General features: G+C 57.5%; 7 protein-coding genes across 7 annotated transcripts; 3 read left to right on the forward strand and 4 right to left on the reverse strand.

Annotated features, from left to right (window-relative positions):
• Positions 1-37: 37 nt before the first annotated feature.
• Positions 38-1,687, forward strand: QBC33DRAFT_560337 (uncharacterized protein; the record flags this gene model as incomplete). The annotated part of the gene is made up of 5 exons (XM_060430050.1): positions 38-256; positions 316-352; positions 411-475; positions 547-920; positions 1,009-1,687. The coding sequence occupies 5 exons, from the start codon at positions 38-40 to the stop codon at positions 1,685-1,687; spliced, it is 1,374 nt and encodes a 457-aa protein (XP_060282113.1).
• A 979-nt stretch (positions 1,688-2,666) lies between these two features.
• Positions 2,667-3,010, forward strand: QBC33DRAFT_542841 (uncharacterized protein). The gene has a single exon (XM_060428313.1). The coding sequence runs from the start codon at positions 2,729-2,731 to the stop codon at positions 2,933-2,935; it is 207 nt and encodes a 68-aa protein (XP_060282114.1). The 5' UTR covers positions 2,667-2,728; the 3' UTR covers positions 2,936-3,010.
• A 474-nt stretch (positions 3,011-3,484) lies between these two features.
• Positions 3,485-5,297, reverse strand: QBC33DRAFT_120118 (GroES-like protein). Its single transcript, XM_060421978.1, has one exon. The coding sequence runs from the start codon at positions 4,860-4,862 to the stop codon at positions 3,729-3,731; it is 1,134 nt and encodes a 377-aa protein (XP_060282115.1). The 5' UTR covers positions 4,863-5,297; the 3' UTR covers positions 3,485-3,728.
• A 35-nt stretch (positions 5,298-5,332) lies between these two features.
• Positions 5,333-7,175, forward strand: QBC33DRAFT_120111 (uncharacterized protein). The gene is made up of 4 exons (XM_060421977.1): positions 5,333-5,355; positions 5,468-5,619; positions 5,677-6,000; positions 6,058-7,175. Exons 2-4 carry the CDS (start codon positions 5,509-5,511, stop codon positions 6,946-6,948), a joined length of 1,326 nt encoding a protein of 441 aa, XP_060282116.1. The 5' UTR covers positions 5,333-5,355; positions 5,468-5,508; the 3' UTR covers positions 6,949-7,175.
• On the reverse strand, positions 7,175-9,312 carry QBC33DRAFT_589756 (uncharacterized protein; the record flags this gene model as incomplete). Its single annotated transcript, XM_060431589.1, has 2 exons — positions 7,175-8,670; positions 9,265-9,312. 2 exons carry the CDS (start codon positions 9,310-9,312, stop codon positions 7,402-7,404), a joined length of 1,317 nt encoding a protein of 438 aa, XP_060282117.1. The 3' UTR covers positions 7,175-7,401.
• A 441-nt stretch (positions 9,313-9,753) lies between these two features.
• On the reverse strand, positions 9,754-11,091 carry QBC33DRAFT_542847 (uncharacterized protein). The gene is made up of 4 exons (XM_060428314.1): positions 10,802-11,091; positions 10,542-10,723; positions 10,323-10,483; positions 9,754-10,229 (listed from the first exon to the last, which is right to left on the reverse strand). The coding sequence occupies exons 1-4, from the start codon at positions 11,031-11,033 to the stop codon at positions 9,857-9,859; spliced, it is 948 nt and encodes a 315-aa protein (XP_060282118.1). The 5' UTR covers positions 11,034-11,091; the 3' UTR covers positions 9,754-9,856.
• A 1,118-nt stretch (positions 11,092-12,209) lies between these two features.
• On the reverse strand, positions 12,210-12,689 carry QBC33DRAFT_560343 (uncharacterized protein; the record flags this gene model as incomplete). Its single annotated transcript, XM_060430051.1, has 1 exon — positions 12,210-12,689. One exon carries the CDS (start codon positions 12,687-12,689, stop codon positions 12,210-12,212), a length of 480 nt encoding a protein of 159 aa, XP_060282119.1.
• Positions 12,690-13,236: the final 547 nt, after the last annotated feature.

A 13,236-nucleotide genomic window follows, 5' to 3' on the forward strand; every position in this document is an offset into this window, starting at 1 on the left:
CGGGCGGAGAGGAGAGCCCGTTGCGAGAAATTGAATTATGTCCCCCTCGGATCTCAATCTTGTCAAGTACACCGCAACGGCAACGGCAACGGCAACGGCCCTGCCAGACCCCAACGAGGACAATGGCCCGTCCGTCACCGCCTGCGCAATCCTTTGCGCCGTCATATCAAGCATCTTCGTCGCGCTGCGGTTCTACACTCGCGCATCCCTCGTTCGACTCGTTGGGTGGGAGGACTGGTTGATACTGCTCGCTCTGGTGCGTTCCCCAGCGATGGCCGGGGAAAGCTGAGACGGAGTAAAGCTGACCGTGACCAGTTGTGCGGAATCGGGACTTGCGCCTGCATTGGTGTCGGTAGGTAATCCTGGTGTGATGCGTCTTCGTGGGTGGGTGACTGATACGGAATCTATAGTCGTGAGTGCCGGCCTGGGCAAGCACACCATCTACATGGAGCACAACATGCAGACTTACATGAAGGTAAGATCCGACACCCGGGATGTTCGCACGCGTCCACGCAGAACCTGCTGACACAGCCTGCGGCAACCCAGTGGACCTACTTCGCCACAACCTTCTACAACTTCAGCCTGGGCTTCACCAAGCTCTCCATCCTATGTCTTTACCTCCGCATCCTCACGTTCGAGTACGCCCAGCGAATGACCAAGATCCTCTTTGGTATCGTTCTCGTCAGCCAGCTCTTCATTATCTGCGCCTACTTCACCAGCCGCATACCTCTGGACAGCTTCTGGGACCTGTCCAAGCCAGTTGTGTACACCCACCCGGGCTCCGTCTACTTAGCCGCCTCGGGCCTACACATGTCGACCGACATCCTCATCTTCCTGCTGCCCGTCCCCGTCGTCGTGTCGATGACGATCCCGCGGCGGCAGAGGATTGCTCTCTGTGGGGTCTTCATGCTGGGCTTATTGTGTGTCTCCCCCGACCTCCTCCCCCACCCCACGCCCCCTTCCCGGTAGAAGCCAAGCTGCAGGAACTAACAACCCCACCCTCCGCAGCGTCGTCCTCATCTCCGCATACCGACTCTACAAAATCCTCCAAAGCGTCAGCTTCCCCGACCCAGACATGAGCTTCAACGCCGCCTCCATCGCCAACCTGACCTGCATCGAGCCGTGCGCCGCCGTCGCCTGCGCCTGCCTCACCACCCTCCGCCCCCTCGCCGCCAAGCTCTGGTCCCGCATCTTCGGCCCCTCCGACCCGGCAAACGACGACCCCACCGGAGCCGCTGCCGCTGGCCCCGGCTCGTACCAGCGCCCGCCCACCATTGGCTCCGAGCCGTCACACGTCGCCTGGCGGAATCGGGATCGAGATCGCAGCCGCAACTGGCGGGCGGACAGCTTCGCCTCCGAGCGCGTACCGAATTGCGACTGCAAGGAAGCGGCCGCGGGGTCGTCGACGGCCCCGAGCACGTGTTGCTGCTCCAGCTTCACGGACCGGAGCAGCCGGTCCATGGCCCTGTTGGATGGGGAAGACGGCGAGGGCGATCACCCCGCCTGCCGAGGACGGGGATCTCCCTTCGAGGTCGCTGAGATATCTGGCAGGGCCCCCTGGGCCATCGCGCCGTTCGACGAGTACCACCTGATACAGGAGGAGCTGGCTGGTGTCGGCAGGACGTACTCTCGCCCGAGGGCGGCGGGTCACGGGGGTGGAGCGCAAGAGACGCCGGCCCCGGTGTGATCTGCGGGGATATTTGTGACTTGATGATAGATGGATGTATTATACGACTTGGGCTAGCTGTTGACGAGAGCCACTGGGAATGGGTTTTGGGAGTGTTGCCGAAGGTGGCACCAAGAGCACGGCGTCTGGGGTTTGACTCTCTCTGAGGGCATTGCATTGCGGGATATATTGTGGGGAAAACTGCCTTGTTCAGTACGCTGGACAGGCTGGGTAGATTTACTTGGACCTATCTGATGCGAGAGGGTGTACTTTAGAATTTTGGCATATCAGCCGTCTTGACAGGCGTTCTGCCAACCCAAAGATAGGGTATCTGAATATCAAGGCGTTATTTTATTCCAGTCAGGGAAATGGTATCCTTCTGGCGGTTCTGGGAATAGGGATTGGATGCCGGAGGAACCTGGTCCCTCGATGTCGGTCTCGCACCTCGTTGTCTATTGTTCCCGATTCAGCATGCAGCACACCACCGCGGGAGCCCTTGCATATCCGGCCACCAACAGCACGCCGATCATCCCACTCGGAAGCGGGAGCAGCATTTGACTCGCATGCAGCCCGCATTCTGCCGTCTGCTCCTTACCGGCTGTGGCTGCCACTATGTATACCTACCAGGTAAGTAGCCCCCCTACCCCCCCACCTGCTTTAAGCGCAGGGAACACTGCATATGTAGGTTGGACCTACCTCAAAGCCAATGGGGATGGTGCCGTCCTCCCGCCACGCCACATTCGCCGCAAAGGCCGCAGCCCTATGGCACGCAAACAAGACCGGCCCGCTAAGCATGCGTGTCAACACATCGGCCTTCCTCCCCCTCTCGGTGGTGACAAACCAGTCCGACGCCATCGTGGCCAAACTCCAAGCCCCTCCCCGCCGACACCTACCCAACCCTCCCAGCCGGCTACGCCGAGTAGCTCAAGGTCCTAGCGCGGCAGTACGCGCCCCAGCGCTTCGGCGATGGCGTGGCTCCGGGGGTTCATGGCTTTCGAGGCTCTAGAGGGGAAGTTTGGACCCGTCGAGACGGATCCCGGCCCAGCGGGGGCAGTGCGGAGGATGATGCGGAGTGGATCACCGCCAATGTGTGGCCGAGTAAGGGGCATTCGAGCGGGGCGGCGCGGATCGGGCTTGTGGATGGGAGGCGTGTTCGGGCCGGACCTGACGGTGCATGGGGTGCGGGGGCTGAGTGTGGCGGGTTGCTCGGTCGTGGTGCTTGTGCCTGCTACGTACAAGAGCTCGACGGCGTATGCTATTGCGGAGTAGGTGAGTATTCTGTTCCCCACCCTTCTTCTCCTGACTGTTCTGGGTGGCTGATAGTGATGGTAGGCTGCAGACATGGTTTGCGGCGGGCGAATAGTTATGGGGGGGAGAAAGGGCAAAAAAGGGCTGCCCTGAGGTTGTAGTTGGGGAGGTTGTGTGAGGGTTCCGGTCTGAGGGGACCGCGTCTCGGTGATTCAGAGCGAAGCAATGGTTACTGTAGGTCTCCATTGCTAATGGCCCAAATTGGTAAGTGGTCGAGCTTCTGACCCCAGGAGAGGTGATCCACTTCCAGGTTTGTTGACATGCTCCTCGTCGGCTGGACCAGACCTTGGGTTGATAAAGAAATTAAGTGGCCTGGTACAATAAAGGGTAGTGTAATGGTCAGATGCGATGCTGACCGTCGCGCCTACGACAGCCACCTCTGAGTCCGTTCTGAAGGCAGGCTCCTTACACCACCCTACGACGCTTTTTTTTAAACATTTTTTCTTTCTGGTTCTTCTTTTCACTTATCCCATAGCAACCCCTCTGACCAAATATTCCTGCCTGTATTCGATCGACCACCTTGTATAGTCTCTTTCTTGCCTGGAAAAGAATAGCAGTTGCTCTTGTAATCTGATAGTAGGAAAGTACGGCTCATCACTCTATGGGTTATACAGTACCTAGCTGGGTCGTAGAAGTGGTCTGAATCGGAAGTTTATCACTTGCGATATTGCTCTGCGGATGGTCATAGTGTAGCTATTAGATGGATAATGTGCAAGCTCTCGCTAAGGACACTCATTAATCTTGAGCCTTAGACTCATGGGGCCAGAATGGTTAGTTTTCCGAACCCAGAAGTCGCCCTCGACGCCGCAATGGCCTTGTCCAGCTCCTCAAGCTTGAACTTGCCCACGATCTCGACCCCCCCTTCCCTGCCCAGCTTGAGAGCCCCGCTCTCGGCAAGCTTGATCAGCCCTTGAACGTACTCCCTCTCGTACATGTACTGCCCCTTGATGGTCAGGTTGTTCCACACGGCCAGCTGGTACGGCATGGCCAGATCGCGGCTGATAATGCCCATCAGGCACACCCGCCCGTACTGCCGCACGGCCATGAAGCAGCTGCGGACGTGTGTCGAATCATTGGCTGAGGCTGGCGAGATGTCGAGGTAGACGTCGATCTCCCCTCCTGCCCGCCGCAGCGCCGCAGCGTCGGCCTCGACGTCGCCAGTGTTCTGCACGATGCTGACTCGGCCGGGAAACAGGTCCTGGAGGCGCTTGAGCTCGGCGACGTTGCGGCCCATGGCCACGACGTTGGCGCCCATGGCGACGGCGACCTGGACGGCGGCGCCGCTGTAGGAGCCGGTGGCGGGGGCGACGAGGACGGTCTCGCCGGCCTGGACGTTGACGGATCGAAGGCCACTGTAGGCGATCAGCTGGGTGGGCAGGTGCAGCAGGTCTTCGGGCGAGTAGGCCAGGCCGCCGTCGGCAGCGCTGCCGCACAGGCGGCGCTCGTCGAGCGCGTGGCAGTTCTCCAGGGGCGCGCGGCAGTACTCGGCGTACCCGGCCGCGGACCAGTTGTCGGCCGCCCACTTCTTGCTGGCTGGGGTGGGGCCGTCGAAGATGCCCCATAGGATCTCCACTCGCGGGTTGTCCCGCGCCCGTAGGAAGGGCTCTAGCATCACCAGCTGGCCCACCTCGAGGCTTGTCGTGTCCGGGCCTAGGGCTGCTACGCGGGCGATGGCTCGGCTGCCAGGGATCAGGTTTTTGGGGAAGCTGAAGGGGCCTTTGCCTGAGAGGATGAAGGGTATCGTATCGTCGAAGTAGGCCCCGATGATCTTGACGATGACGCTGCCGTGGACGGCGGTCGGGGTTGGGACGACTTGGAGAGCCAAGGGTTGGCCTGCCTCAGGGCACACGAGGGCCTTCATGGTGGGTGGAAGGGACGAAGAATCCATTGTTGATGGATGATACTAGTGCCGAATAGAAGAAGACTGCTACTTGATGGTGGTTGCGAGGCTATCCACGCCTGAATCGATTGCGCTTCTGGATGTCTTATAGTACTGATTCTGTTCTTCCCTCTTCTCTCCTACCGGCGATTGTCGAACTCCCATTATATTTCTTCATCATCGTTGTGAATGAAGGATTTAGTTTCGCTGAATATCCTATATCCGTAATCGCCGACTTGCAAGCCGGACAGGTTGATGAGGATGGAGGATGATGGGCCATCATGCAGTGGGGTCGTTGGTGCGCGCGACAACTGAAAGTAGTTAGCGTAGTTCTAACAATACGATAACCGGCTAGCGCAGTCGATCGTCGGAGAAATCCGTCCAATCGGACGTCAAGGAGCTGTTGGAATGCATCATGTCGAGCCTCAGCTCAACTCCTGTCCTTTCGACGACGACGCTCCCTCCCGTCTCTCGCAATACATTTGTGCTCTTACCATCTTCGGTGCGTCGCTAACTCCAGCCCGCCGGTGATAAGCATACGCCGAGCCTGCAAGCGCCTTGCATGCATTGCACTATCCATTGGTAATCGACTGATCAGATCCTCCGCCACCAAGCCGGCTTAGTGCGCCTTGATCGCGTGTCATAGCGCGTCACCATGTCGGCCCGTAACCCGCTCCAGGTCGCCAACAACGACTCGGCACGAAAGCGCCGGGCCCACACGAAATCCCGTGGCGGCTGCGGCAACTGCAAACTTCGAAGAGTGAAGGTGAAGCTCCTTAGCCGAGTTGTTTGCGAGACACGTCATCCTAAACGCCCTCCATAGTGTGATGAATCCAGACCTTGCTGCAAAAAGTGCCAGACTTTCGGAGTTTCGTGCACCTACGATCGGATCTCTTCCGCGCTGCAACCTTTTGAGGAAGTCGCCTTTGTCCTCGGAGCCCCGCAAACAACCGTTTCTGTGAACCGTGCCGTTTTAGGAACCCTGAACGACTCCATCAGGCGACAGTCACCTGGCGGGAGGGCGTTCCAGCTAAATAACCGTGATCTCGCCTTGCTCAACCGGTTCCGTGAACGGACCGTCCTCACCCTTGGCTCTGAGAAGACAAGCCTCGTCCTTCAGAGAGAGGGAACTAAACTAGCCTTCCAGGTGCGTCGCCACCTTCTCTGCGTCATGTCTACAGACTCCTGCTGATCGCCGCACTAGCACCCTTTCCTCCTGCACGCAGCCTTGACTCTCACCATGATGCATGACAGAGCAGACTCGTGGAGCACAAAGCAAAGTGTCCTGGAGCTTTATCACTGGACCGAAGCCACTTCGCAGTTCAACCGCAAGCTGTCAGGCCCCTTGACCTCGTCAGACCGAGATGCTATATGGATGGCGTCAGCCATCCTAGGCTGCACGACTCTGGGCCAAGTACAAGGAGACAGCCCGGAAGAATGCTGGCCGCTCCGACCACCGTCGGTCGCAGATCTTGACTGGCTCAAGCTGGGCGAGGGCAAGAAGGTGGTTTGGGAGATTGCCGACCCTCTCCGTCCCGACAGCATATTGCGGCCTATGGCATTGGAGCATTACGACAATATGATGGCTGAGGTCAGCGACCAAGAGTCATTCAAGGCTCTTCCAGCCGAGCTCCTCGAGCTCTGTGGTCTTGGACCAGGCTCTAGCCCCGAGACCAACCCGCTTTACCGCCCCGCGGCTATGCTGGGTCGCCTGATGCCCATTGAACTTTCGCAGAAGACTCTCCTACACTTCATGGGCTTCGTGATCTTGATGCCGCCCGACTTTCTCGCCCTAATCGAGGCCAAAGACCACCGCGCCGTCCTACTCCTGGCGTACTACATCGCGAAGCTCCGCGGTCGGTCGCCGTGGTGGTCGGGGCGACGCCTCCAGATGGAGTGCGAAGCCATCTGCCGCTACCTGGAGAGGTTTCACGGCGGCGTCCCGCACATGAAGAAGCTGCTGGAATTTCCTAGGACATATCTGGTTGGCCTCAATCATGCATCGCCTCCGGGCTCCGAGTCGACGGAATCTCTGTCTGCCGATGGCAACACGGGGTCGTCGGAGTCGTCGATGTCATTTGTCTTTAGCGACTAGGGCCAGGCGGACGAACAAACGTGGGCCGGGATACCTCTCAAAGCAAGCCCCTTCCCACGAAACGCAGCTTAGAACCCCGCTCACAAAATTGAAATCGAGTTCTAAAGTTACATCGGGTTCACAAAAGCATTGGGCAGCTGGCATGGTCTGCTGGTCTCCATAGGACCGACGGAGGGTCAGAATGGCATGGGATTCTAATGGTCCCAATCCATACACTTGCTAGGGGAGTTTATTGTTGCGAAACCCCGACCGCTCTGGGCTGGGGTTCTAATTGTTTCTAATTTGTACATTTGCTGAGGGGAGTTCTGTGGAGGGGAGTTCCTTGCGGAGGCAATTTCTTACTGAGGGGAGTTCCTGTTGCGCAAATTGCACCCAAAAACGCCGCAAGACGCCACTGCTCTTACATGGCGACATCTAACTCTCTCTTATGTTGTCGTCAGTCATTAATCGAAATCAAAAGACGCCGTGCCACGGGTCGCGAAACTCATCCACGACGACACCCCTGGCGGCCGCCCCCGCCAGCAGCTTTTCCACCACCCGGGACGCCCCCGACGCGGCGTCCTCCTCGCTCGGCTCCTTGCCCAGGTCGAGGGCGAAGCTGAGCCTCTTCAGGGCGGGCAGAAACTCCGGGTCTCCGAATGCGGCGATCCAGTCGTCGAACCGCGCGTCCGCGGCCAGGGACACCGGGCCGCGGAACTCGAGGGCTTCCAGGTTGGGCGGCAGGGACCGGTGCAGGGTCGGCAGGATCGTGCCGTCATCGAAAGGGTAGTCCAGGATCAGCTGCAGGTGTTTGAGGTTGTGCATCGCCGGGAAGAGCTGGGGGAAGATGCTCTCGGGCGTGAGCACGAAGTCGTTCTCGGTCGTCGATCGGAGGTACAGCCGCTCGAGGCCCATGGCGAGGTGGCTGTGGGCCATGGCGAGGCGCTGGAAGGTGTCGATGGCGTCGTTTTCCAGGATCTCCAGCATCTTCAGCCGCGAGGGCGGACAGTCCTCCGGTGCCGGCGTTGGCCACTCCCTCTCGCCCAGGTACTTGTTACATAGCCACTTAGCGGCCCTTCCCGGCCTGAAAATGCACTTGATGCCGGACTTGCCCTCCTCCCTCGCCTTGTTGAAGCTCTCCTCCTCCTCGCAGCCCAGCTCCTCGCTACGATCAAGCACCTCGTTCCCCGGTCCCTCGAACCGCAGATTACACGTCCGCACAAGCACGAGGTGCGGCACCCTCCCCTCCAGCACAGCCGGCGTGCCCACGAGGTCCCCGCCCGCCGACGACACGACCAGCAGCTCGAGCGGCCACCCCAGCGGGAACCCCGCGTCGACCCAGTCCTCCTCGAACCCGGCCTCGACGAGCAGCCACCGCACGCCCCGCACCCGCGACCCCAGAACCCCCCACGCCGCCTCCGTCGGCGTCTCCCCCACAAGCTCCAGAACCTCCGTCTCGGCGTCGGCAGCCAGGCGCTCCCGCAGACGCTCCAGGCCCGCGGCCGGGTCTGTCGGTGTCGCGTGAGTCCGCGAACAGCCCCTGTCGTCCCGCTCCACGACACCGTGACCGTCGCCGTCGCTGCGCAGGATCTTCTCCAGGTCCACGCGCGCCCACCGCTGGCCCGTGACGACCTCGATGCCCTCCTGCTGCTGCTGCTGCCCGGGCCCGGCGCCGAAGTCGCCCGACCGGAGCCAGCGCTGCGGGGTGACCAGGTCGCGGCCGGGGTGGAGGGTGGCCCGGGGCTGTCTGCCGTAGAGGGTCCTGTGGGCGGGGGATTTGATTTATCATTGTTTTGGTGGCTGAGTCTGGGGAGGCGGAGGGGAAGTCGGGCGGGTTGCTGGTGTGGTTGAGGCGGGTTTGCGGATGGGCTAATGGTATTAGAGAGAATTGGCGGCGGGTGGTGTGTAAGGGTCGTATGCCGGCGACGCGGGCGACGCGTCGGATCGAGCTCCGCATTTTTAGGGTTTGTGCCGCGCGTGGGCTGCGATGGGAACTCGGCTCCTGGCAATTTGGTCGTTCGCGGGTTGGAGGTGAGGAGGTTTCGGTGTTGTCCCTTTCCTGGAATGAGGGAATGCGCTTCTGCCTGTGGCCGTTAATGTGCGAGACAACCAACGGACGGCGGCTGCGTCCGGGTGGGATCCTTGCCAAATGAGGGGCTTCAGGTAAAGTGTTGATGTTTAATCATGCCACCACCAATTTGTATGTTGTAGTTGTAGGTAGACTGGTAGCCCTAGTTGTTGACAACGTCTCTATATGCTGATATAAAAGGCCAAGAGCTTCGGGCACATTTAGGACATAACTCTCTGGAGGTTTTGCGTACGTTTCTTATCACTCACTTCACCATCGCTTGAAGGATGTGTCAATTCGTTCATCCACTCAGCCATTTCATTTTACCGCTCTGGGATAACGAAGAAGGCGGTGTGATGTGTAATGTGTGATGTGTGAGAGGGCCATGGTTACGACCTACGACCCATACAAACCCTTAGTTTGTCAACCAAGCCGTACACTAACCATTCTCGAGGCTATCCGTACGTCGAGTCTACAAAACTGCATTGCCAAGGTACCCACGTGTTGGGTTGGCAAAGAAACGTCAGAAAACGACAATATGATGCAAGCAAGCACTTTACGTTCATCCCCTCGTCACGGGTTGCTTGGGGGCCGTCGCTTGGCATCCTTCAAAAAGACGTCAGAATCTAGTACACTCTTGAGACTAGCTATCAGAAGGGTTTAATGAGAGAAGATTATGAGAGAAGACCTGTAAGTAGGGTGAGTGACTGAATCTAAGCTTCACAAGGAAGACAGCAAATATCAAAAAGAAGGATTGGTCAAGTCTATAGAAGCTAGTATAAGAGTTCTCTCAAAACATGTAAAAAATATAACTACACGTATCAACCGGAATCAATACAACCATTCCCGCCAAACCAAGCTTTACTTTCGGACATTGCCTTCTAGCTCGATGCGGTGAACCGCCTCAGTCTCATGGACGGGCCCGGTATGAAAAGCTGTTGCCCCAGATACCTCTCGTGCCTGAGGAGGTGGGCTTCTATAAGGGGGCGGAATAGAGTGAGTCCCTTCGGCGCGCTCCGATGGTGGCGGATTGGGAGACACGGGATAATACTGCTGCGTCTGAGCCTGCGTCTGCGGCTGCGGCCGATGCTCCTGTACCTGCGGCATATGCCCCTGTGGCTTACTTTGCCTCTTGCAGCACCGCCAGATGATGAAGATGAGCAACATCCCCACAGCGGTAGCAAGAACGGCTATGGCGATGGTGGCGGCTTGGGAGAGGCCATGCGATGAAGAGCTGCCAGTTGATCCATTAGACACGGGTGATCCAGTACTTCCTGGCTCAGACGACCGGGATGTTTGAGATGTTTGAGTTCCTGGTGGGACTGACCCTGTCCTTGAATCCGAGGATGAGGTTCCCGAGCCACTTCCCGAACCACTCCCTCCAGTACCGGTCGCCTGGCTGCCACCTGGGGTGGTCTTCGCCGAGGTAATGCTGCCAGTGGCACCGACAGCGCCAGCTCCGACCCCAGTTCCGGTTACTTGGCTAACCTACTCCTATATCAGCGTCCCGGTTGCGCCGTAATCAGGGCTAGAATGAGGCACGTACCATAGTCAATGATATGCTCTCGGGTATGGGGAGATCCCTCGAAAAGCATTGTATTCCGGAGGCGCCAGTCCATGTGCCCACCATGTCTGGCGCACAGCAGAAGAATTGTGCAAACGTGTATAAATCCCACGAATTATCGGCGCAAGCAGGCAGAGCATTGACGGTCACGGAGCAGTCAGCACCTGTTGTTTGGCGATCGAGTTAGCCGCCAAAGGGCGTGGATCGCGGAAGCGCCTCAATGGCGGGAGTAAGTAGCCTACTGCTGGGGCAACACATTGGAGTATTACTCTTGCTGTTGCAAGTGTAGCCATCTGGGCAACAGCTGTCGGTCTGGCAGGTGGAAGTCCCAGATGGGCAGGGGTTTGCCTGGAGGGCGAACCCTCCCCAGGACGACAGGCCGCGGGCAGCAATTGATCGCTTGGCAGGGTGAAGGATGAGGTCGGCGCTGCCAAGAGCCGCCATCGCCGCCACAACCAGTAGAGAAGTCTTCATGATCGGCCGGAGAAAGTTGGAGGATGAAAGGTGAAGGTTTGAAAGCGCAAACTGCCCTCATCGTCGGGACATAGGAGCAGCTGAAATAACGCATTGACAAATCTAGTCCGTACCTAGTCAGCTGAACTCTTGATCTGTTTGTGGCGCAAGCTCGACATCGTGATTAGTCGAGCGGGAAACTATTGGCGAAAGGGGGGCGGTGCAACCGTGCCAGTCGCTAGGCCCATCCATTTGGAGACTACCTTCGCACGGCATTCCAGATTCAGACAGCAGAATATAGGTTGAATGGTTAAAATCGGTTTGGGTCTCGGTCCGGCGATAAGAATACCGTGGAGGTTGATATGTCCGTAATTTCAGTTTAAACAGACGGATGTCTAAGGGTGACTCGACAAGTTATGGCATTGAAATTCAAGAAAGAGCCAGTCAGCCGCTCCAGCATACAGGATTCCTAGTTCGACATGACCCCAACATCGCCAGCCCCCCAAGCAGGCGCTTTTAACCGAGGCTGAACACGAGATAATTAGTGGTACTCCGACCTTAGACAACCAAACGCAGGCCCGTTGGCTGTCTACGCGTTGGACCACAGGCTTGTCTGAGTTCAATCGAATGGTGCAATATCGACGACTTTCCGATCCACGATCATCATAACTTGCCCGTTTCCCACCCTCTTCTCACGATCCCCACAGTACTGAGGAGCATCCTACTGATTGTAATTAGCGAGTATTTGGGCCGCGTACAAGGGCAGCGGAGAGGATCTTCATTCAGCTTGATGCAATTCTACTCTAGGATTGTAATGTTGGCAATGAAAAAGGAAGACTCCTTCGCTGGTTGCCCAAAATCGGATTTGTTAGTGTAAAGTCTATCAACAGTGGCTATCTCTGATAGGGGTTGGAAAGCTGGCTGCCATTTCCATCACGCCGAGGATCTGGGGAGTATCCGCAAGATTAAAAAAAAGCAGAAGGGAGAAAGAGGCAAGAGGGGAAATTTAATCGCTACACCGAATACGAAAATAGCGCCCGAAGTTCCCTTAATCAACAGCCTAGCAGAACCTTTTTCCATGCTAGGGACGATATTTGCAGGGCGCATGTCTGTCCCACCCTCGCCCAATATCAACGGGCAGCAAGGCTCGAATGCGTCGAAGCCGAACTGGTGCCCGATTTCGAGCATCTCTTGCTGTTAATGGAACTTGTGGTGGCCGTAGTAGTCACGAATACCGTCTCCATAATCGTCGTCGTCGCCATCGGACGAGTCGAGAAATAAGAACCGCCCGAAACCGGGGAGGAGGAGCTCCCCGCCGGAGGAGCCGAATTCGAGATCGAATGGCTGGAACTTGACGTCGAATGGGTGGAACTCGTCTTCAAGGAACCAGAACCCGACGTCGAATGGCTGGAACTTGATGCCGAATGGCTGGAACTTGATGCCGAATGGCTGGAACTTGATGCCGAATGGCTGGAACTTGATGCCGAATGGCCGGAAGTCGACGACGAATGGCTGGAAGTTGACGACGAATGAGCGGATCTCGTTGTCAAGGAACCAGAACCCGACGTCGAATGGCTGGAATGGGAAGAGGTCGAGCTCGAGGTGGCCACAGCAGAGTGAGCACAGGAGGTGGAGGGAGTAGCAGCGTGCCCTGTAGGATAGGATTGACCCAGGCATACGGACAGGGTCGTAATTTTGATTTGGCAATAAGCACCCGTTGCGGCCTTCGAGGACGATTCTGCTGCCTGGGCGCCGATGCAAAGCAAGGCTGCAGCCAACAGGCTTGTCAGGGCGGACCACTTCCAAGGCATGGCTCTAGGTTTGTTTGAAGATTGGATAGGTTGGAAATGCAGAGGCAAGAACAATGGTTGGTGTTATTGTGCAGAGGAAGATGGAGGGTGTTCCTCCCACTCGAACCGCAGGGCAGAAAGTGCTGCGGGTAGCCTTTATATCCCGGATCAGGGGTAGTGGCTCTATACAGGAATCGATAAAGAGAACAGAGAGCAGCTGTGAATCCATTCCTTGGACGTCATCATACAGCATTAGATTCACCAGCCCCTGAGTTCGAGCCAATGTATCCCTGGGTCTCTGAATATCAGTCGCTACTGAAAAACATCTACACTTATTGAGAAAGACGTTTCAGCTGCGCTGTGAAGATGGACATGCTACTCAGGTCATCCAGGGGGTTCACTTGTAACCCCACCAAAGGGCAACAAGAAACAAG

The sequence above is a fragment of the Phialemonium atrogriseum genome, assembly GCF_030411735.1.
Source record: "Phialemonium atrogriseum strain 8032-3 unplaced genomic scaffold QBC33scaffold_17, whole genome shotgun sequence".
Taxonomy (NCBI): domain Eukaryota; kingdom Fungi; phylum Ascomycota; class Sordariomycetes; order Cephalothecales; family Cephalothecaceae; genus Phialemonium; species Phialemonium atrogriseum.